The sequence below is a fragment of the Passer montanus genome, unplaced genomic scaffold, assembly GCF_014805655.1.
Source record: "Passer montanus isolate IOZ18808 unplaced genomic scaffold, ASM1480565v1 scaffold91, whole genome shotgun sequence".
Taxonomy (NCBI): Eukaryota; Metazoa; Chordata; class Aves; order Passeriformes; family Passeridae; genus Passer; species Passer montanus.
In genome coordinates this window covers 121,541-146,959 of record NW_024374479.1, presented here as the reverse complement: position 1 = coordinate 146,959, position 25,419 = coordinate 121,541, and the positions used below count along the sequence as shown (strand labels likewise).

Here is a 25,419-nt window from a genome sequence, read left to right as displayed (position 1 = left end):
AAATACAAGTACTTGTCTCTAGAAATCTGTGTCATCTGCTCATTATGCAGTTAATATTGTAAAACAGGAGACTTTAGTAAACAAAAATATGGAAACAATATATATTTTATGCAATAGGATAATCCTCCAGTTTAGAAAGGAAGAAAACACTTGTGAACAGTAATAAACATGCTTCTCTATCATCAATCACTGAAATTCCAACCTGCACGACTGAAAATGAAAAAATCATGAAGACCATCAGTCACTATTGGAAGGTTCTTACTCACTTAATTAAGGCTGCCCTTCCTAGGAATTACCATTGATGTAACTGTTCTTCAGAGTATATGCAAGCAAGAGAGAACATGGCAGATCTAGCTGTCCTCCAAAAAACGTATTGCATTTCTAAAGCATTAACTCACAAGGGCCAGCATATAGCATTGGGTTAGATACCCTTTAATCCTTTAGAGAGACTTCTACCATTGCTATGGAAAATATACTTTGCCTCAGTGTAACTCCAGGGAAACAAATAATTTCATCATTTTGCCATTTCACAGTCCATAAAGTTACAAAACTGATAAAAAGTAAATTTCAGCATTAGCTAGTCCATGAACCCATTTTCATCAAATTACCAGCCTTATTCTAAACTAAATATTATATGAATTTTTGCATTATTGACATTACATTACCAAACCGAACTAAAAATGCTTTGGACAGTTTAAAAACTTAATGAGGAATTTCAACTGCATTTGTACATTCAAAAGTAAGTTCTCAAACCATAACTTCACAAAGTTCAACCAACTTTAATATGGCTATAAAAGCCAAAATATTGTTTGAATATTTCATAGGCTATTATGATTCTCTCCTACTTCTGGCCATGCCTACCCATTACAGACCTAAGTCCCCACAGCAAAAAACGCCTTTATTTTTTTAGAAGACAAGACAGCCAGTTCATGACTCTGGGGGGCAGTGCCACTCATGCAGACACTAATGTCACTAATGTTGTTCCAAGCTCCCTGCCAGCCAGCTGCTTGCAGCAGAACAGTCAGTCTGACCTTTGGCCAGGAGGAGGAATGGCTCAATAGCATGAGAAGCTGCCTTATCTAATGGATTAAGTATAGAATCCAAGTGAAATGCCACCTTTGACAAGGGCTTGCTCTGTTGGCTTTAGCTGAGTCAGTTAACCTTTCTTAGTTTTCCATCTTTAAAATGGGAATTATAATTCCACTCTATCTGTGATGATGCAAACGTGTTGCAACACACTGATATGAATGCTTGAGGTATCTTACAAGGCAAGTCAGTGTAATGCCATAATCAAGTTAAACTCATCTCCACAGAATACTTAAAAAAAATTAATCACAAGTCATCCTTTCATTGTATGTATAATTATAAATGTTATGGTTAACAAAAAATATCTTTTAATAAAATATCTTTCAAAAATATCTTTTTAAATCCTGTTTTTTCTTTTACTAGCTAGAACTGGTACTTAAAACCTAGTAACTTTCCTGTACATGATATTGGACCAAAGTCTTCAGGTGACCTATGTCACAGGACGTGATGAAATATTTTATCCACCATAGAATTCTGCCCACCTACTAGATTTTTGTACTTTGTGGAGATAGTTCCAGTGTATATTGAAATCTGTTTGCACTAATTGACAGAGCAAATTATTTTTGGAACCATATTTCCAAAGAGCCTCTGAATTTATTCCTTCAATTTTACACATATGGGCTTCCATACCTTTGTGAATTTAATGTTTGTGTTCATCACTCTGACATTTCCTAGCATTGAAGAACCATTTCAAAGACCATTTTTGCACAGGTGATGTTAGAAGTTTCACAAGACAGATTTTAGGAAAGACATTTACATTTAGCAAAATTTTAACATGGAATTTTCTTAGAAGAGAGACTGAATTCCAGACATTAAATAAAAAAAAAAGAAAGAAAACAAAAGTCTGACTCATTTTCTGTGCTTAGTTTCTCTTCTTTAGAGGAGGAAAAGCCTGAAAAGCTTTTGAAAACAAACCTAAATATCACTGAGCTCTTTAGTAAAATCTCTGTGATATATAAGGTTCTGAAATCACAGTACTTGGAAAAAACACAGACAATTGATTAATAATGAGGACAGAAATACAGATGAATTTACTTCTAATGAAGACTGAAGACACAGTAATTAAAGTGTTAAAAATTCATTTCATGCACATTTCATTTGTCTCTTAGCTGATATTTATCATGTAATTCTGTGAGAAAGTGGAGGCCTAAGATGCTCCAGATAAATGTCTCAATTAATTGTACAGAGGTAGCGCTCTTTGAGCTGAACCAGAGCTGTGAGCTCTTTATTAAAAGCACTATTCTGTAGCCTGTAACCTTGTTCCTTGACTCCTCTCTAGTTTCCAATTTAAACAAGTCCCCATGCGGCCCACTCTAAAGGGCTTTGTCTCCCTGTCATTGTTATGAGAGCCAAGGCATCCTGGAAGTGTGAAATCAGACCTCATGAGCTGAACGGTTCCCCAGGGAACACAAGACCTCGCAGAAGGTCAAAGTCATGGGCTGGACCATCTGAAAGCGTCTGATCGCTGGTCTGTGACACAGCAAGAAGGATGGGGGCAGGGGGAGAAAGAGCCAGGGGGCTAGAATTGAACACATCTTAATTAAACCCAAAGACTACAAAACAAGCTATTTTGTAGTCAGGCCATCTTATGAAGCTTGAGTTTTGCTCTTGCTAATTAATCTGAGTTCCTAAATATTATTCCTTAAAAGCACAGCACTTTTGCTGAAATCGATCAAACCTGTGGCACATCTTTTTCCACTCTGCTTACTTTTTATGAATGATAAGGCAGAGATTTTGAATTTTATTTCATGACACAAGGTGCAACGTATCTGCCCCAGTAAAAGAGCAGACACTGCCTTGCAAACCCAGCAGCCTTCCATAACAACCCACCACCTATATATGACTACACTGCAGAAGGATTAGATACATCTGACTATTGCCTAAACCTAAACTATGTCACAGTGAAGGGCCTATTGCTTTACTACCTGTAATTTATATAGGTTAAGTGAAACCCATGTGTATAATGTCAGAAGCCAACTGTCATGATGAGTCCATTATACTTTAGGTTTTACTGAACCACCAGAAAATCTCTTCATATCAAAGGACGTCACTGTAGGCACAGCACCTATCCTTCCAGGGCTCTACAAGCAGCCAAATCCTTGAGAAAGTCTGCCAGAGAAATCACAAGCAAGCAAAGACTTAGGGAAACAGGAATATAACTCCTTCTAACTCAGGATTTAGGGAGAAAAAAGCCATGTACTGAATAGCTAAAACACAATGGAAGACTCAATTGGAAGTTTCTTCTCAGACAGAGAAGGAAAAATTAAACTTCATTCTCAATATCTTCCCATTCATTAGATTACACTTTCAAAGAATTTACACTAAATAATACATGACTTCCAGAAAGGTATATTTGCTGTGACCACAATTTCCAACAGAATATAATTTTGCATTGGTGGAATCCCTAAAATTGAGTATTGATCATGGAACTACACTGTTTTTCTGAGGAAAACAACCTCAGACACCAAATAATTTTCCCAAAGGCCCTGGTCCTGAAAGATACCCTATTTTTCAGCTCTCGCAAAAACCAAGTTAAGCTTTCAAGCACTGGTGGGGAGTCTGTCAACCCCTCAGTGTTTCTTCCTCTCATAGATCTCAGTGGTTCTTCCTCTCATAAATCTCCTGGCAAGTGGGTTGAGTGAGAACTCTGACTGTATTTTTCTGGGGTATTTTTAATATCCACTTATGGCATGTTCATTTCAAAACTGGTAATGTCTACTTGCTCCCCTGCCTACAACTTAACCGAAATTTCAGCTTATCCTGGCACATTATTCATTGCATGTACATGTACGAGGACTGTAAGCTGACACCTGAACCACCACCCTTAATCCCTCTCTTTTTTAAAAAACAGTGCATTTGAAGTGCACTGTGCAACATTAGGCTATTGCAAGTGGAGAAAAAAAACTGCCCTTGGCTATCAACAGTTTATTAAGGGCTTAACTAAAGTGACCTACTAGCATTCCACTGAGGGAGGCTATGAGCTTTCTGAGGAAAGGAGTAGAATTGAGGGTTTCATTAAAAAGTAATTTGTGCTTTTTACTCATTCATTCAACAGGAGTCTCAACTGCTTTTTATTCACACAGAGTTAGTACAGTATTACAATGCCGTTCAGTGCATGGGACAAAGAAAAAATTTCACGTTTTGAAAGGGAAAAAAAGATCTTTGCAATCATAGCAGGATTGATGGCTACTTAAAAGATTACAGAAATCTTTTTCCCTCTGTGCATACACTTAAGAATGGAATATTAAGGATTTAAAAAATCTACTCAGCTCAAATTAATAAATTTTGATTTTTTTACTTCACATGAAAAGATTCCTGGAAATGAAATGAGATATGTTTAGCAGACAGGAAACAGAGCAAAACATACAGACACAATATAGTTGTTCCAGCTGCTTTTCAGACTCAGGGGCAAAAGATTAACTCTGAAAACACACTACAGTAAGATAAGCAAACTAGTCCTTGGCTTTTACTCATAGGAGCAATCCTTAGTAGTGCAAGTAACACCACTGATGACAGCACTTTCCACACTAATTACTTAGTTGAACAAATGTGGGTCAAGTTTTTACACAGTTTTTGCAAACATGATTTATTGACAAGCACCAAACACCTACTTTATTTCTCACTATTACTATTCGAAGTTTAATTTTAAATGAATGACCTGTACATAACTACAAGTTACTAAAAATAGTTATAAATTACAACAGCAGGTAATAAAACCACTTCATCCTCTTTTCAAAATTCCGAGTTATTTCTGTCCAGAATATACAAGATTTCTGTCACATCTGGAATGTGCAGCCATCTTACAAAATACATCTGCTGTATCAACCCTTTTTCTTACTAACAAGGGAAGATAGTGAGTATTCTCCCCATTTAGGATGACAGGAGTCTGTCATCCTAAATACAATATCTGAAAATTTTTGGTAGCTCTATACATCTTTAATTGAATCAAATATATTTCCAAAAATATTGTTCAACCAGCACAAATAATATGTTGATTTGGAAAAACTAAAGACTGAACGAGGTCAGGGACTAAATTATCCCATTTGCCCCCAGGTAACTTAATCTCTCTCTCTGTGTTCAGAAAACATTGGATTATAAGGTCAAACCAGACTTTAGAAGCATTTCTACAACCTCACCAAAAATAGAATCTGTTATTTTGTGTGCCACAAGCTGGATGATCAAATGTTTGCACTGATAAAATGTTTGCACTATTACCTTGTCTGAAATACTGGTAGTCATGTTAATTATCACAAAACTACTAAAAATTGTGTAAGTTGCTCTATAGCTGCTCCTTTAACAGAACATTTATTCTAGTTTTCTTTTACTTTCTTCCCATTTTTTAAAATTGTCATTATTATTTTAAATCAGAGATGGCTATTTTCCGACTCAGATGCCACTCATTTTGTTCCATTCAACTTATGCACTAGGAAGGTGATTGTGCCTACAATTGTGGAGATAACTTGGACATTGCTGGAGAAATATGGTCAGTATGACTGAAATACTTTTTCTTTATTTTGCAAGGCAGTGTGTCAAATTAACCATTCAACTTTTAACATAAAATAGAAAATTTTAAAAAAATCTTATTTCCCTTATCTTGTAAAGATAAGCAGTAGCTACAGCAAATTGCATCCAGTTGAAATGTCTGAAACCAACAACAGCCTTGCTAAATATCAGACAGATATCAAGTGGTTCTTTTGGCAACAATTTTAAGTCTGGAATATCTAAGTCAGGAATCTTTTATTTGCCTTGTACTTTGGAATTTAATGTTGATAATTTTGTATGGTTTCATCTACTAAAATAAAACAAGTTTCTTCTATGTAATTTTTATAGGCTGTCTGATGGACAAAAATGTATATTTCATCTTTATCAGAAACAATCTACTTAGGGCTCTGCTAGCATAAGAATAACTTGCTGCCTTACTCACAAAACTTTCATTTATGTTTACATTTTTTCATTAATGAGCAGGAGGAGGAAGTGCACAAACAGAACATAACCTGTAGGTTAAATTTTTTTTTAGCATTTTTTTTCACAGTTCTAAAACCACCAAATATTACTACGGTATTCAGTGTCACAGAAACTAAATGAATGCTTGCCTGTGACATCAGCTGCCATCAATGCTTCTGCCCTGATGACCTTCACCTGCAGAAATCCCACATCGCTGATGTTATGAAACATCATCATTGGACTCTAAAAAATAATAAAAAGAAAAATAAATCTGGATTGCAAAAGAGACAAACCAAAAGCAATGTTAATACTCTCCTCCCTCGCCCAGATGTAAGTTACTGTAATTCTGCCTCAATACTCAGACTTTTAAATATTATTTGCTGAAGAATGTGCAGTTTTTGCATTTCTTCCTATATTTTGCAACTTTAACTTATCAATGAAAATTATAAAGGAAGAGTTAGAATATGACTGATTAAGACAAATTCTAGTGAATTAATCCCCTAATACTGTGGGAATAACTGTTCTTCAAAATTTGAAATTATAGCAGTATATAAAGAAATTAACACAAAAAATTAAACAACTCCTTTCCCTGAATTATTTTGCAAGAACTATGTTCACATTTGCCCTCTGATGGCTCCATTATTATCTTGAGCAGTGACCTAGGGAAAATATAGATTTCTGTAGTTGACTATTGCATGCAAACTTGCATATACCATATACAACTGTAATAAACTTGTGAATAACATCAGCAAAAGCAATCAAAAGAGAATAACAACTACTTAATAACTGTAATAATAATCACATGCAGAAAGGATAAAAAAAATAATTAAAATAAGTTTCAATTCCATGGCAGAAAGCTCTTAATATAAATAATTATATTTTTAGCACAAATTTCTTCAATATCTACATGTATTAAGAAGAGGAAGAAAAAAGAGTTCACTACACTAACACTTGCATTTATTCATCCAACACAGTTTTAGAAAGCTTATTAAAAACTATGTTCCACTGCTGCTCTTTTTTCAAGTAACTAAAACTAACAAACTGGGAGTATTGCACTAATTATGTGTGACATGTTATAATTCTCAAACTCTAGCTTTTAGTATTATTTAAAATTTGCAGTTATAAATTATAAAACATTGAATGCAAATTTCATTCATAAATACTAGCTCATACCTTTAGTTTTAAATATTTTAAAATCCGGACTAATCTATTTAATGCCTATGATCCTCTCTAAAATTTCTATGTGGCAAAACTTTTTCTACTGCCTATGATAATGTCCAGATTTCCACAAAAAGCAAGCATTGGGGAAAACATCAAATCAACAATTCCTTAATTTATTACAAAAGCAAAATTTACATTATGGGAAATGAGAATAAATTTCATCACTGAATTTAAAAACCACAGATGCTGCTTAAATGAAATTTTAAATGTCAGCTTGCAAAATCAGTATGCTTTTGCACAGAAAATCTACCCATTAGGAGGTTAGACATACAATATGTATTCCTGTCTTTCTAATTAATAAGACAATTCTAACAGTTAAATCACACTGATACTAATTTCATAAACCCTAGCTGACCATTTACTGTTTACAGCGAAAATTTGACCTTGCTACACTGAACTTAAAAATCCAATTCAGTATAGTAGCCCATATGTTACATACATGCATTGTGTTATAACGGGATAACAGTGAATAATTTTTTACCAATTTTAATAAGTCATCATAAATATGACTTCAAAATACACTTGTGGTCAACTTTAATAAGCACACACTCAACCTCTTGCTTATGTGCTTACAAGCTGAGGGCAGCAGAGATGGTATTACAGACAGCCCTGGTGTAATTTAAAAGCATCTTTGCACCCCTCATTTATTACAATGATGATCAGGGTTTGGAAGCTTCTTACCAGAACTAGTACCAGAACAGAGATTATTCTGCTGTAATACACAAGATGAAAGTCAACAGGACTTACAAAAATGTTTCCACAGTCTACCCAAATTTTCCAACAACCAAAACAAACATCAAGTTGCAGAAATAAAACAAAGCAAAAACGGAATACAAAGCAAGACAAGCAATGGCAGCCACTTCTTATGATGCTATACAGTCCCCTTTTTCCAAATTTCATCCTGGTTAGCTCACTCTTCAAAAGGATGCCAGTGCTGTATTTTGCTTTGCCACCTTTGTTAGAATCCCACAGAATTTTTTAACCTTTATTTCCAGAAAGTAGCTGGCTTAGATTCATTTGCTGCACATACTGACTGGGTAGAGTGATGAAAATGAATACAATGCCACAACAGAGGCTCTTGGAGAAGTAAATTACTTTAACACATTACTTTAAATACATAACTCTAAGTAATGATTTATCAGATGATATTCTGCCTTCTTTTTTATGATTATTGTTGAAGGTATCAAAAATCCGCATAGTTTCTGAAGCCTAGAATTTCCATAGCAGAAGAATCTGCAATTTGCTGGGAATCTTTTCAGCCCTCAATAGATGGGAAAAGATTGAAATGCTCTGGAGATGACTCTTCTTTATTTTTTTAATGAAAGACTGTATAATATATTTTCTGTATGGCTGCAGCAGCTGTCAGGAAGAGCATCTCAGTTCAGCTCTATTATGGGAGAAGCAATACCCCATCCCATGGCATTGAGATACACTGAGGGGCTAGTACTGATTGACAGCTTGTCACCATGACGTCTTATTCCATCTCTGTTATGGAGAAAATTAATGTCACACCACCAGCCTCATGACTCGCTGTCATCTTAGAACTGCTCACCTTTTATCAATGCTCTAAATAACATTTCAAGCCCATCGTCTCACAGTGGACAATCTGGTCAAGGGACATTAAATCGGATGACTGTGAAATGTCATAATAAAAATGGAATGCTAACAACTTCTCTAAACTAGCTCCTCTGCTTTTTAAACTGTGACAAGGGGGACCATGAGTTCAGCACACCAGTTCTGAAAAGGTCATACAATCTCTCTTGGTCTGTACCCATTAATGTGCCCCCCTCCTCACCCCAAAAGGAATTAATCTTTTCAGACAATCGTGGTAAAATAATAGTTCAAACAGTAATGCCTATTTAATTTGTAAGGCTCTGATGTTCAGCTACAAATGGTTAAGTGACAGTAATAGAGTCATTTTCTAAGGCTATTTGATCTGATGGCTAGGTCAGCTCATTAACTGTTTTTGGCCGTAGAAAGGGTGCAAAACACATTTCTCAAATGGAAGCTAGATTTTTTTGAGAGGAAATAAATCCAAAAAAACAAATCCAGCCACTCAACAGGGAACTCTACATCTTGCTAATGACACATGCTGTCTTTGTATTGGTTCTGAAGTGCAGGTATGAATATCAAAGTCAAATTTAACATCAGTAAAAAGAAACTACTTGAATTAAGTTAATCCTGTTAATTTCTTTCTTTTGCTGGTAATTTTAATAAAACCAGTAGAATTTATCAAAAAAGAAGGCAAATGCAACAATTTTCAGAAACACATAATGAGAAACTCATACCTCTGCAATATGAACATCTTTCTAAAATTTAAATGTTTTCAAATGCATACACCAATGCAAATATACGACAGACAAATATCCTTGTATTTACAGGAAACAAGAATAAACCAGATCAATCTTATGCCACATAATTATGCTTTACAAAAAATTGAGGATTTAGGAAAAACTATTAACAGTACAGTCACAACATGTTTCTATACGGCTACTGAAACAATCAAAACCATCAGTACCACTCGTCTGCCATATCATCACACTGAATAAGCCACAGAAATATGTTATTGTTGCTGTTGGTAGCAGGAACTATGGCACCTCAAAAACATATCCATCAAAAAATTATTCTACTTATGGACATCTATTTTGACAACCACAGACTGTCTTGGTGGATTCCAAAATGCACAGTAATTCCCTTAATTGTAATTATTTTTCAGAGGTGGTGGACAATACCATAGCCTTCAATTCATTTTGGAATATTATACTTAGCCTCACTAAGTCACCTCTATTAAACTGTATTTATGATAATAACACTACTGGTGTATGAGTTGTACAAGCATTAGCAGACAGCTGATTCAGTGGAGATAGACAGAATAAATTTGCTGAAGCACACATCCTGCTAATCTGTTTGAAGAATATTGTACAGCATTAGTGCTAGGACTTCATGTTATCTGCACAGCCTGATAAGGTACATCTTTATTAAATTCAGTTATTGAAAGGATGTCCGTTATGGAATAGGAATATTTTAAAATCTCAAAAATAAATTAAGCAGCCTCTTTGATAGTCAGAGGTTGGTTTAATGGCTGAGTGTCTAGAGAAGCCCTACTAAACACCTGGCAGCATTGTAGAATAAAAGCTTTGTAACTGCAAGTGGAAATAGCATTTTTTCTTTCTTTTTTCATGTGTAGTGAGACAGTTACTTTTGGTGATTTAGGTATTAGCAAATGCTGGAGTAAGAGCTCCCCTCTCTGTTGCTTTGATAAAATTACAAAGACTGTGTAATGTAAGGACACTAGGAAATTAAAATAATCTATTTCAGAATATTTTAAAATGGAAACATTGTTTGAAACAATCATTTTTATGTGCTCCAGCCTCTTAATATTTTAAGACAAAAAACAAGTTTTCTTGCCCTTTAACAGATGATCCCAAAAAAAGCTGAAAACCATTAGTACCTCAAATTATTTGGCATAAACAATCACTAGAAACTGTTGAGTTGCTGAATGATCCTTTAGCCACTTTGTGTTTCGTCAAAATCATCTGCAAGGCTGTAAAATTACCTTCATTATGTGACACCTTATCAAGCAGTTCAATTACCATGTAAAAAATAATGTTATTGTATGAAGGGCAATTGCAGCCTTCTTGATGTTACCTGTTCTGGCTGTAACTATTTGTATATTAGTAGCTAGTTTTAAGTGATTGTCATTGACTAGGTGTGATTAGAATAGAAGAGATATATTTAGATTTTCCCCTCACTAGTTATTTTTTATACAGGCCAACATTTTGCTGACAAAGGATGAAAGAGAACTTCATACATATCTCTTCAGAATCTCCTCTCGCTCCTTCTGGTCCTCCAGGGAGTTGATGGAGAGGTCAGAGATAGTGACTGCAGCTGATGCTGTGAGAGTGACCAGCAACACCAGGTATCCCTCTCCCTCCTCTAGCGGCATCTCCAACTTGTGGGTTTGTTCTTTACTCAGAGTTGACAGGTCAATCTGGCACCTAGAAACATACGTTCTCCATCAGCATGTGGTTTTTCTCACACCAAAAAATAGCACATTGAGCACGTTGGCTCACTTGCATTCAAACGGACAAAAAATCCAAGTAAGCAGAAACTCCTGCCCAGCTTTTGAAAAAGATCTTAATTTCTCTTCAGCTTTAACCCATGCCCTTATTTCTTTTTTTTAGAGCTACCCAAACAGTTTTGAAATGAAAAATCAATCTTAATAAGAATGTAAAGACACTAGAGACAAGTTTAGCTAATATTTCTTACTCAAATGCAGTCAAAGAAAATTTTAAAAGATCCAGCTCAGATGCAAATGTTATTTTTAATTGCACATCTTGTATACATGCAAAATGTAAGTTATCACAGGAACAGTTTTCACCTAACAACAGTAAAAACCCCTTTCTTAAAAAATATCATTCTACATGGATTTAATTGTGATGGCATAAAGATTACTGAGCATAGAAAAAACTCAACTTATGCATCCTCTGAAAGGCTCAGCTCTCATGCAGTAAGCTGTGTGTGGGTCAAATCCTCATGCTGGCACCCAGGGTAAAATCTGATGCCACAAACCCCTATATAATAAAATGTCTTAGGCTGTAATGAGCAGGAACTACATATAACTGTGCAGAGTGTGTGCAGAGTGCTGAAGCAAATCTGCCCTGCTTGATCTGCTTCTGAGTAACTCTGGCTGTACCATACACTGAACTAATGAAGAATGATTCCATACATGCCAGACAGCAGAAACAGCTTTGCAACAGGAATGTAAGTTAAAGGAAGGAAAAAAAGTATCTCTGCTACCCAAGAGCTGACTAAAACCTTTTAAATAAAACAATAATATCTTAGTGTCAATTAGTCTGTGCACAGCTTAAATGTTTGAATACTTTAATTTGTACAGTGCACAAGTTTCAACTTCCCTAGATTGCAACTTTGAACATGTATTGAAATTCAATGTCTGTATCAAATGTAATGCCAGTTTGCATTGGACAGGAATTTCTGTGAAAAAGCACTATTCAGAATACTTATAGTATCCCAAGCTGAGTTTTGCCAACTTTTTGCTCTAAATGAAAACACCAATAATACTGAAATAAAATAAATGTATATATTTTATGTGTAGGTTAGCAACTCTACACTCTACTTTCAACAGTGATTATTTAATGTGACAAGCATATGTACTACATGCCACTAATTCACTAAACTAAGCATCAAGCAAACTCTTTTCATAAAATGTCAATTGATTTTGAAGACGAAGACAATGTGGTCATTACAGGGGCAATAAAATAAAGAAAAAAGGTGGCTGACATGAAAATATGGCCATTTAGGGATAGGAAATAGCCAATTATGAGAATAAATGCAGCCTCATAAAATGATCATTGTGCTATCACAGGCAGACCAGATTTACTTTTGTTTTTTCAGAGACATTTATTGCCCGTTGTGCAGTTAACTAGTGCAAAGCTCATACAGTAACAAGGTTCAATTATCTTACAATAAAAAAAAAATTCTAACTCATGTAGCATTCAGAGCTTAATGCTTTTCTTCTATTTTGAACTCTTTGGATAATAGGGAGTGAGAAATTAAATTAGCAATAGTAAGGAAAAATAATGCTGTTGCTATCAGCGCAGGCTGATACTCAATATAAGCTCCATACATGTACATAAACAAGTCAAATTCTTATTTAGGATGCAGTGAGGAATTTAAAACCCTCCTTAAGACAACAAATATTGTGATTAAACATTCAAAGTTGTAGCAGGTTAAAAGACCCCCAGTATTCAATACTCTTCAATAATTTATTTCAAAACAGATACCCCTCAAAAACAGAACTCAGCAACAATATTGAGTCTTCAACAAATAAACATTTAAAGAACCAGCCTAAACTCCCTTAAATTCAGCAAAAGGCTCAGAAAGTCATTATGATAATAATGGAGAAATAATCTACCCCTCACGCAAAAATAGGCAACAAAAGCTAAAACAGGCAACAAAAGCTACCCCATACATACCCCTCAGAAAAAAACAATGAGTGTAAAATTACAAGGTCTACATCAGGGCTACTAGATCTAATTTCTTCAATTCTTGAAGCTACAATCCTTTAACAATATGAGTAGTCCAGTTTTTTTATTTAGGCTGAAAGAAGAAACCGGAAATATGTTTCTACCTGTGCACCTTTCCTAAAGAAATGAAATATTTCTAATAGCATCACATCTAGAATAGATTACCTGAAAAATATATATCTATCATCTGCTTGATAAATCTTCATAAACAGGCCATTACTAGCTTGTTATTTCCTAAAATCATACAAAGGCAGGAAGAGATCTGGAAAAAATTTTCCAGTAAAAAGCTTTAAACATTTTAAAGGCAAATTATTCACTCAAGTACCCTCACAAAATTTGATAAAAATATAGGGTTATTCCATTAAGGACTGTCATCTTTGCACTTTACAGAAGTCCAGGTTAAGAGCACTTTAATGCACATATGGTCAGGTGAAAGCAGATTTCTCACCCCCTGCCAGGTGCTCTGCCCTGGCCTTGAAAGAGATGCAGCTTACATGTGGCTGAATTGAAACTGCTGAGGCTCAAGGAGCACCCAGCACAAGGGGAGCCTATTTACAACACATGCACTTCAGTAAAATGGTAAGACTTTCCAATCTACAGACACTGTAAGAAAAATTGCAATTTTTTCCAATTAGTACTTAAGTTTTTTATGATAAAAAATCAACTTCATTTGGTCTCATGCCAAATTATCATAAAAATCAAAAAATAATAATTTTTGTTCATTCTCCTCTGTCCTCATCAGATCTTTGTGCAGGAACAAAAAAAGTGAAGGAAGGCTGGTTTTATTAAGGTATTACCTAAACACTAAACTTATCCTAGAATAATCTTGACAGACTCCAAACTCCTTTTTGTACTACAGTTTTTTAGAAGGACTGAAGCTAACAATACATTTCCAAAAATATGCATCTGTTTGGAAAATATCTGTTTTCCAAATGTAAAGATCTTTGGAAAGCTCAAGCTGAGAATGTCCCTTTATATTTTACTGAAATTATATTCAAGTATTCCAAACTTTAAAGCTTTAGCAATGCTGACTTTTGTATCAGTTAAGATGTTCTCTAAAAAGACATTTGTTTCCTACAACTGTGTCTCCATGGGGAACAAAGATACTTTGAGAATGAAGGTGAACTTGTACGTTACCAGAAAGTGGTGCAGAACAAATAAGAATTTTTTTCCCCATATTCTCAAATTGAGGACCATGAAAAATTGCACCCATTTTGAGAAGGCCAAAAGCTGCATATGACCAGCAGCTGTCACACTGGAAACATGAGAAAATAGTAACTTTGTACAATCCTGTTTCTAAAGGAATTTACATGGTGCTGGTAAGGGCAAAGACTTTTTCCACCTGTAATGAGATCAGCCTTAAGAATTATTGAAAAAAATTTACCATTAACTCCACAGACAGACTTCCAAGCATGACTATAAATCACATTGCAGGTATCTGTAGTTTTTAGTGCAGTTTGAGTTTTTTGTATCTTCCATGCTGTATGGCTCCTTCAGTGCACACGGGTTTCAGCACTTCAAGTGGTGAGCAGGAGCACTAGAACAATTTCCCTGGCTGGCTGGCCTTTCGGAAAGAGGCATAGGGGCACGTATCCCACCTATCCGTTCTGCATGTGAACACTACCAGACACCATGTGTAGCTGGATTTTCAGGACTTGAGAGATCAGAAGGGAGAAAAACCACAAAGTGCAACAAGCTCATGTGCCAAAGTTATCACAGATGAATTGCTCAAAAACAGGGTACAGCTCTCATGGAGGAAGATTTGAAGGTTCAAGGGGAATCTACCACTTGTCTGAAACTGTGTTTAATGTGTTAATCACACAAAATTTTAGAAATATATTTCAGATTTATTTTTAATTTGAATATATCTGGCCTTTGGTTCTTTTTATGCCTTTCCTTACAGGTTGAAAAACCCTTTAGTGTTTCATATTTTCTTCTAGCGAAGGAACTCATACACTATAATCATATCTCTTCTTGATCTTCCTTTTGATATGCTAAACACCTTCAGCTCCCTATACATTTCCTAGGAACATATCTCCTACAGCCCTCAAATGACTTTTTGTAACTTTTCTGATCCAGTGAAATTCTCCTGCATCCTTTTTAAAGTGTGGAAGGCAGAACTATATGTAGTATTTTATTATCAGCATGTCTAACAGGTAAAAATCACCTCCCCTCTTTAGTTCTAACAGAACCTGGAATGTAAGACTGTGTTGGCACCCTGGTGAAATATTCTTGCTAATGAATGAATTACAAAGGTAGCGACATGACATAGAAGGCCTCTTAAAAGCCAGGTGGCCAGGCAAGTGAGAGACAGCAGATAGTGGAATCATTTTCTCACATGACAAAATAAAGCATAAAAGAGGAACTGGCAAAATCCTAAGTGATAGGGACAGAAAAGCACCACTTGGCTACAAACCAGGCAACTTAATTACCATCATGACTTGTTCAGGAACACAGATTTTTAACTCCACTGTGATCCAGGTCTATGCTGCTCCAAAGGATGCCAAGGAGAGGAAACTGTGTGATTCCACAATTAGAACTGGGCTGGACACACATCAGAAGCAGCAAGGCATGAACTGCTACAATTTGTTAGACTCCATACCCTTTATGAGCCGATTAAAATGTTCCAGTAAAACCAAGAAACAAAAGGAGAGGGAAAATTTTGCAAAGCACTAGCAGAAAATGACACATCTCAGAAACACTGAGTGTTGATTGCAGTAATGTGAATTTCTTAGAAGAATTGGAGCGTGACATTTTTAACTGTAAAGATAATGAGAAATAAATTAAATTATGGACTCCACAGGATGCTTGTAGAAAGTGGTTGATAAAGGTGTTAGATTGAAAATCAGGGAATCTCCCAAAGGGGTAGGAGACAGTATCTCAGCTAAATAGGACACTGACTAAGGACAAGAGTGGTGCTCAGCTGGGGAAGCTGGAGAGGATCCCTGGGCACCTGGGAGAGGAGACCTCAGCAGGGCCTGAAAACAGTGCTGTCACTTGCCATGTAGCAACACACGGCAGGCAGGAAAGAGTCCTGCAGTTTGGGGTAAGTCAGTCATGGTAACAGAAATATCACAGCTTTATGAAATACTAATTTTACCAGTCACCAAGCAATGCCTGAATACAGAATTACTGTTTACTGCTTGCTAAAAGAAATACAGTCCATGCTACAATAACCTGCTGATGCATTTTGAAATGACAGATTAACTTTTCCGAAGCATAGTTCTTCACTATAAAATTACAGATTTACTTTTGATTTTGCACAGGCAGAAACTACTTACTATTGGTTTCTGATGTGATATTTCCTAGATTGTCCCCATGGCGCAACCACATACTACCGACTGTTAGTTCTGTTACTGGTGCAATTTCTCCGCAGCAAAATTAACACTTTCATCTGCTAAATCAGTCTATTGCTTTGATAAACATTATGTCTCCCTATATAGTTCTCTCCTCACTAGTTGGTCCAAGAATTTTTGCAAGAGCTTTCACACAGCTCAAATCTGTGCCTTTCATATATTGTCACAAAACCCTATTTGCACTCTTCACCATTTTCTACACACTGTCATGCTCCTCATGTCTAAACTGGCCATTCCATATTTCCTTCTCCCTTCCTCTTATTTTGCCACTCTGCAAGAAGTAGACTTCCATATGTGAGAAGACATAGGGTCAGAAGAAGGATTAATAAACAGCCCAGATTGCATGCAGCATTCTGTATCTCAGCAGACGTTGGAGAATGCTATCAATTTTGTGTCAGAACATGACAATAACAACTGTCGGTAAGAGTTGTAAATAATAAAGTGTCTGGTAAGAGAAAGTTACTGAAGACTTGTGAGCAAAAACTGAAACTCTTTTGGCTTTCTAGCAGAGCAGAAAGAACTCTACTAACTCTGCATTGGTAGAGTGAAGATGTGCTCAGATGGGAATAAATAAGGTATGGAATACCTAAAAGCCAAATTTTGAGATGCGGTATTACATCTGTCTCCTTTTGACAACAATCAGAAATGGAGATGGCTCAGCACATCACAGGATTTTTCAAAGGCAGACCTGGCAGTAGCATTTTTTTATTTTAATGCTTCAGACATAATCTTAATTTCACATCAAGAAATGCATCTGCAATTAATTTAACTTTAGTCATCATGTATAATCAAAAATAATTATACACACAGACAGATCAGACTCCTGGTTGTGTGCTCTTTGGTGTTTGCACAGAATTGCTGTGGCGCACATACGAACACAGTTCAAGTCAAAGTTACAACAGCATATTGACCATTATGTTTACATTTTTACTATAATACATCTTTCCAAAGTTCCACGTAAATAAATTTTCAAACTGCAATGCAAAAATAATTTTTGAAAGACCAGCATAACAAAGTACTATTTCTATTTCCAGAGGAAGCCATATTGTTTACAGAGTTTTGCAAAATTGAGAAAACTTCAAGATTTTTCAACTTTGACATTAACACGGATTTCACAAATACTATTCAAAACCTTCTTCACAGGCAACAGAACATTGCCAATATTTCAATATAAATCACAGCTTCCACAACACCTCTATAAAAAGATTTGGGAAGAAACACTTACAGTAGTATATTTAGCGTTCTTCACCTAGCATTACATGCATGTTGGAGTACTCATATACAATTCAGTTCTCTATGATAATACTCAGTCCCCCATAGCAAAATTACAAAAACATCAGTGAGGGGAGAAAGAACCCCAAACCATAAATAATTTATAATTTTGTATTTTTGAAATAAAATCTCACTTTAATTTAGAAATTCAATAGCATATTCCTGTGCTTTCAGACTAATCAGAGAATCATAGTTGTGCATCATTTGTATTTATGTACACCTGAAAACCACTCTTTGGTTGCATTACCACAAAAAAAAAAAAAGTAAACAGACAAGGGATAGCAGATTAAATGTTATAAGCTTAAATAAGTAATTTTCAGTATTTTAACTTTTGTACTTCATAACACCCATTGTATGGATGCTCACAAAATTAATCTGAATATCTGCATCAATATTTAGTGAGATTATGGGAAATGCCACTTTCCAGTAGATAAAATTAATACACAGCCTTAATGAATTCGCTACATACAAGGTCTTTTTTCTTAATTTGCATCAAATGGGAAAAAAGACAATAGCCTCTATAAATACTTATGAAAATAGATATAGATGAAGTCAGCAGTAATTTCCTGGCACAAAATAGGAGCAATTTCAATGTCATTTTAAAGATAAATGTGCATTTTTCACAACAATTAATCATGGTATAAATCCTACTGCACTGGATTGCAAATAACTTCAGCTGAATAAAATTGCATGACATGGGATTTACTTATTCTCTATGTTCACAGAAACAACTTGTTCTCTGACAGCACTCATTCTTGGCAATTTATTGCACTTGTCAGCAGCCCATTTGCTCAGATTAGTGCTATGCATAAAGGTGTAACAGTCATGAGGATTTATTAACTGACAATCGTAAAGGTGACAGTCAGAATTGCCTTCAAAAATATAAATTATAAGAAAGCTAAATTATTACACGATGATTAAATCATCTTCATTTTGATTTTAGTATTACCTACATACACTTACTGCAGTACGTTTTTAATCACAGGACCATATTGACTCAACATAGTACATAAATTATTTGCTCATAGCAAAAATGTGAATATTAAATATATTCACTGAAAATATACACACATACATATTTCTACTTATCAGATGTAGCAATAACTAATGCCACTTATGCAAGTCTATACATTTCTTTAAATGCAAGAAGGCAGCCCATGTGGCTTTAGCACCTAGTGCCTTCCATAAAAAGAACTTCTAGACCTCATTTTTTGGTCCTGGAATGTTGATTGTTTTTTAAAAAGCTGTATTCAGAAGGATGGAAGAATTAATCTCCTGTAAAACGCAGCTCAGTTCTAGTCAAGTATAGTGTTTTCTCATACGAATCAGCACACGATTGGAAATACATTTTCGTCAAAGCTCTTGTATGAGGTCTTTTCCCAGGCTTTTGAAATACTGGAATAAACACTGAATTGGTTGTAAGGATATAGAGGATATAAGATTGTAAGGACATATGTAGAATATTCTGAGATGGAGGTTCACAAGGTGCTACAACCTTTAAACTCTCATGAAGAATGCACACAATTGAAATTCAAATGTATTTTATAAACAAAATGCTCCAAGGTAAGAATGGAAATCAACCAGTCAGCATTTCATTTCAGACACTGCCATACTCAACATGCCTGGACGTGAAGATGAAGACAGAGTTGCATGCTACTTCTGCGACAGACATCTCCTTCCATTTTTCTGAACTAGATGTCATGCTGTCACTCACCCTTTTACCACCTTCCTCCCTCTCACAGGCAGATCTTACCAGCCATCCCTTCCACTTCCAACTTCACCACCCAAAAACCAGAATCTCACTTCCACATCCTTAACCTTCTTGGACATCTTTCCTGTGTTTTTCTGCCCTCAGAAATGGATTGCAAGCTCAACTCCTTGCACCATTGCTACCATGTCACATTCCCAGCTTTCACCTGCCCTTACTGTGCTCCAGCCTAACAAGGACAATAATATACAAGGGCCAAAGAAGCCTATGTTCTTGATTTCCCACTTCTATTTCACAAAAGTGCAGCTGAGACATGGTATCATTCCGGGAGAGTTTACAGCATTCTGGTTCTGAATAGAATTTGCAAGTAACGGAGCTTAGAGCAGAAAAACCACAGGTTTTCTGTGCTATTTTCCAGGAAGATCCTGGAATTTTTCCCTTCTACCTTCCACCTGGGAAACCTTTTCTCAGTTTGGTCAGTTCTTCAATCTAGCGTGCTTCTCCCTAGGCATATTTTGTCCAGGCAGGACATCTTCAAGAAACAGTTGTTTCATTTGTATTTAATATAAATATTCTTATATAACATTACAGCTGCTGCTTGCACATTATTCAAGGAAGCAGGAAGATCTCAGCAAGATGAAATGGATTACCCTTCATTCTTGAGCAACGGTAGAATGCTACCAGGAAGTCTTTTGTTTCCCTCCCACAGCCTCATTATCACTTCTTCTGGAACCTGAATCAAGATATTCAACTTATTATGTGTATCTTGAAAGCCATAGAGCCTTAGTAATGGAGCACGACTCAGTTGGGCTTTTAAAAACTAATACACACTTACCATAACACATGCATAGAGCAAGTCTGTAGTGTGTGCACCAAAATATTTCCAGCTTTTAGGGACAGCCTTGAAAGGAGAAACTGGGGAAGAGAGGTCAGCATTAAGTGGAGCTGTCAGGTGTTGGTGATTTTTATCTGGAGTGACTGGAAAAGAATATCAGGGAGGGGGAATATTAAGACCTATTTTCATATTCAGATTGAGCTTGACAAATGACAGTTTTTGATGGAAATCTCCTTCTCCTGGAGAAGAATTTTTTTGCAGGTTACATTAGCAGAGATACGGTACCAACAGAAGGTGAAATGAGAGAGTGTCTCCAAGGACAAACTGAAGAGGGATTATATGTACACTGACAGAAGGGTCAAAAAAATCAAGAGCAGCACGATTTCAGCAAGTGGTGCTTGGATGACGATGCTCTGAAAAATCATTCATGAAAACTTTGTATCTCACCAGATTTTCCTAAGAAGGTTAGAATGAAAAAGAAAACTGGAATAATTTCCCAAGGTATATAACATGTTGACATAGGACTAAATTAGTACATTACTGCAGAAAAATATTGATAGTCATCATACCGTAATATGTGAAAGTGATAGTGAAGGCACCTCCAATAAAAACAATAAAATATATAGGATTAATAATTATTAATTATTAATACTATTATTATGACTGTGAGGATATCAAGGAAAATATGAAGTAAACAAATATCTGTTTGCTTTCCAAACAACAACTAATTTTTAGTAGCTATAAGTGCAAGACATTTTTTGCTCTATTAGCTAACAGTTAATGCCACCTCCTATTTGGTAAAATGGAGCATAGCCATACAAATATAAGCTATTTCTTGAACTCCCAGACAGATTCACTTTTCCTGAGTATGAATTAGGTGAATGATTCTGTCTCAAAATATGTGTGTAGTCCTTCAACTCTATTTTTATTTACCAAAAAGATTGGTACATAAATTTGATCTTATGCATCAAGCCAAGAGTTATTTCTCCTCCAAGCTGGATTTTGCTATATGGAACCCCCTGCACCTTGGTAATTGCCCTAAACAAGGGACTTTTATATTTGAAAACCTCAGTCTATCAATTGGTAAAAGCTGCCACCTACTGGTCAATAAAAATTATATTACATCATCAATGTAAAGAATTACAGAAATGCAGCAAATTTTACTGGAACATTGCAGAAAATACTCCCTGAACTTAAAAAACAAACAAACAAACAAAAAAAAAAAAACCCAAAAAACAAAACCCACACACACACAAAAACCCAAACCAAACCAAAACAAAAAAAACCCCAAAACAAATGGTCGTAAGAAACTGCTTCAATGGCAAAGCTCATTTTAATCATCCTCTCTCATGGACTTCTCTCCTCCCTGTGGACCAAGAAGGCTAAAACTGCACAAACCTGCCAATGAAATCATCCTTTTTGCCAACATCTTTGTCCCACACGGTAATATCAATAATTCCACCTCGTTCTTCATAGAGATGAAAGTCAAACTGCTCCCTCCACTGAGGATTCAAAGTTTTTGGAACAATCTAAAAGGAGAATAAAAAGAAAGTTGCATTACATTGCATAGGCATACACTTTCTTAAATTGTAATTTCGATCATTAAAGTCTGTTCAAGAAGCTTTTTCTGTCTGCAATATCAATTTCTCAAGCAGTGAGAATTAAAAAAATGGTAATTAGGAAAGACTACTAGCCAGTTCTCTCATGCCTCTCTGATGTAGCAGCAACCTCCAAAATCCTGCAACCTGTCACCTTCAAAAGCCTCCTGAACAAAGAATTTGTCCTGGGAATGGATCCATTTCTCTGTAGAAAAATTATGTTCTCTGTGAAGTGACAGTTAGCTATAAAGTTATGTTTCTAAGCCCAAAGTTAAACAAAGCACCTGCAATGACAGATGGTGACTGTAAGTACTTAAACAAACAATTGTATCATGTCCTTTTTTCTCAGCTGCAATAATATTGCGAGAAACATGTAAATGGCTTAGTATGGCTTACTCTCCATGGAATAAAATAGTTCACTTCCAAAACTGTATTTTGCTTCCTTTCCTTTGAAACTCTGATGAAAGCAGCTTTCTTAATAATTTCACTCCAAATTTCCAAATTTTGTACTCTAATGCAAAAGCAGTATTCACTGTCCTAAATGAGAATAGAATACTCCTAATATCTTCCCTATTTAGCAAACACTACTCCCTACAACCACCAGTTCTACCGGCTTGAAAAAAAAGAAAATTTAGAAAGGATTATGAAAATATGTAATTCACAAAAGGATGTCATTTTATTTCTTCTAATTTCAGATATAGAGGCCCTAATGCAGGCTCAGAGGTCTACAAATATGACAAGAAAATGTTCCTGCCCTCTTCCTGAATTTAGTCTTCATCTGGCTACGAAAACCACAGTGACTGTCATGGCCATGAAGAGAGGAAGGTTATGTGCATCATTGACAGTCCCAGCATCTCCCCTGAAAACAGCAATTTTCAAAATGGCAGGGACCAAGAGAAAAAAAAGTAGCAACAAAGTCTTCATACTAGTTATCTCCTCTCTATCGGTGAAACTCATACATGAAGATACCTTTAATGAAACTTGTTGTTAATGACATGAAGAGGAAAGTGAGCTTATGAACATGACATGGTTTGATGATAAGACAATGCAAAGGGTCCATGAGGCACCCAGCATCAAGCCAGGCAGACCTAATCAGAATCACTCTGCATCTCCTCCCGGCCATGAATAACCCCTAACAGTATGTAAAAGCCAACACAGCTCCTGTATGGAACATTAGGTGTGTCCCCCTGCAAACCCACATTTTTCAGTGCAACATATTTTCCCATCTAGTACTATTTTTGTTTATAAAGAAACAAAAAGAAACATTTAAACAAAGCTCCAGGAGCTCTGACAGGTAATTATTACAATAAATTTTCATCACCATTGAAAGTCATACAAGATAAGAACACCAAACAGGAACAAAGCATTTAAAAAAAATTTTGGTTGCATCTAAAATTACCTTGCTCTTGTACTTCTGATGCCCCAAACGAAACTTCACATAAGGATCGCTGAGCCCATTTGCATCCATCGGCTTAAGTTCACGACCTTCTATTAAGGTAACACTAACTATCCCTCTCCATAACTGAGACTTTCTGTGCAGGTCTGAGAGACGTAAGCTCTGGGTCTGAAACTTTACGGGAACAAAAGAATAGATTTAGTTAACACAATTCCAAAAATCTCCCCTGCTTTTAACGTTCTATTTCATGTAACTCTGAATATAAAACAACCAGTAAAGACATTTTGAAGCTATTTGGACAATACATATGCAAACTATATTGCAAAGAATTATTTGGAGAGTAATAAAATTGTGACAATTACACAGGAAATGTCATGCTGCTTTTGCAGAAACAAACAGAACAAAAAATGCCCAAAGAAAGGTTCATTTTTAAGAAAGGGGTTTCTTTCTGCTTCACTTCTTCCTCTGCTGATACAATAAAAATAAATGTTAGAAAGTCTCTTCTATTAGTAGCATAGATTCAATTAAATTGAACAAGCTTCATATTTATAAACATAAACCCTGTTGAGAATATAATCTTCCCTTAGAATAACATAATATAAACGCACCATGAGAAATATGTATCAAGGAAAAATTATTGAATAAACTCCTCTATCTCTGCCTCTGAAATGATGTGGTACTCTCAGAAACATGAATTGAGTACCAGAATGTAAGTTCCAGAGTTTGGAAAGAACAAAACCTCTGTTCAGAATTGTATAGAGGCTTGTGGATTTGTGGACTTGTGAACCCTCAGCCACTGATTCTGGGCGTCAAAATAAGATTCGCACACATAAACCAGGCAACTACAGCTTTGATCAATGAACTCCACTGGGGGTTTGAGAGCAGGAGGATATAAACTTGAGTAATTTAAGATAATTTCCAGTTTGCTCTGAGCTACAGTGGGTACAAGGAACCAGAACTGGGGAATCCCCTTTGCACTCCTAAGGAAGACAAATGTGCCTTGAATGCACCCAAGAAGCAATGCTGGTAAAGGCTCTCCCTTCTATTCTGAAACTTTATTCATTAAATGCTACCTTATATATAATCAGAACACTAGATAGCTAAACTATATTTTAAATTGCAAATTATTTTCTCTAGGAATCAATAAAGGAAGGCTGTATGTATACTCTGCTGTAACTATAACTTTATTATGCAATATAGTTTGAGCAACAAAGGCTTTGTGGGCTCAGCAACCTGCACACATGTAGGTCTTGCATGCCTGGCTTCATCCCTCACAGACCTCCACTATCTCTCTAAGAGGGTTTCAGTGCAGGTTTGGTTTTAGTCTTTTAGACAGTAAACTCAGCTGGATGGCTACAGCTATGCAGGTGCCCAGGACAGGGGTTTTACTCTATTACCCAGAGACAATGATAGAGATTAGACTGGATTACAATCATGCTCACCCAGGCTCCAGAGAGAATAGACATGAGAACTGTGGCCACTGGGCTTGGAGCAAATATGATTAACATACTTTTTGCAGTATTTCAGGTATTTTTTGGCATGCGTTTGTGTTTTCTAATGGTTATTCCCTCCAAGTATTATGGTTCAAAATATTTCACTACATTTATTAAAGGTTTCTCTTCCTGAAGTGAAGGATTTGACTGCAGAGAAACTTTTCATGAACATGCTGTTTCTACAAAGGCAAACAAGGAACTGTGTGTGGAATAATCTTGAACTTAACCTGCAACGTGTAGCAGCAGTGGGACATCAGATGGCAGACCCTCTACAAAAATTAGGGCAGAATTGGGAAAATCACTTGCCAGAAGAGATTTCATTTATAACTTGGGAGCATTATATGAACTTTTTCTCAGCACAAATACACCTCTCATTGAGGGCATACTGTCAATATTACCAATAACTTGATTTGTGAAGAAGTGGTAATTTTTTTTTACTGTTCCAGTTTCTCAGAAGGCTTAG

At 35.8% G+C, this 25,419-nt stretch overlaps 1 protein-coding gene across 8 annotated transcripts in view; it reads right to left on the bottom strand.

Moving 5' to 3' along the window:
* The window catches only part of MCTP1 (multiple C2 and transmembrane domain containing 1), a 215,445-nt gene that overhangs the window by 107,883 nt on the left and 82,143 nt on the right, over positions 1-25,419 (bottom strand). For all 8 annotated transcript variants that reach the window (XR_005626156.1, XM_039695677.1, XM_039695678.1 and 5 more), the window contains 4 exons: positions 23,467-23,637; positions 21,868-21,998; positions 11,063-11,249; positions 6,180-6,273 (listed from right to left, as the gene is read on the bottom strand). Coding sequence is in view for 7 of the 8 variants with exons in the window: in XM_039695677.1 (XP_039551611.1) it covers positions 6,180-6,273; positions 11,063-11,249; positions 21,868-21,998; positions 23,467-23,637 (583 nt within the window). In the remaining variant the exon portion in view is untranslated. The remainder of the gene's footprint in view (positions 1-6,179; positions 6,274-11,062; positions 11,250-21,867; positions 21,999-23,466; positions 23,638-25,419) is intronic.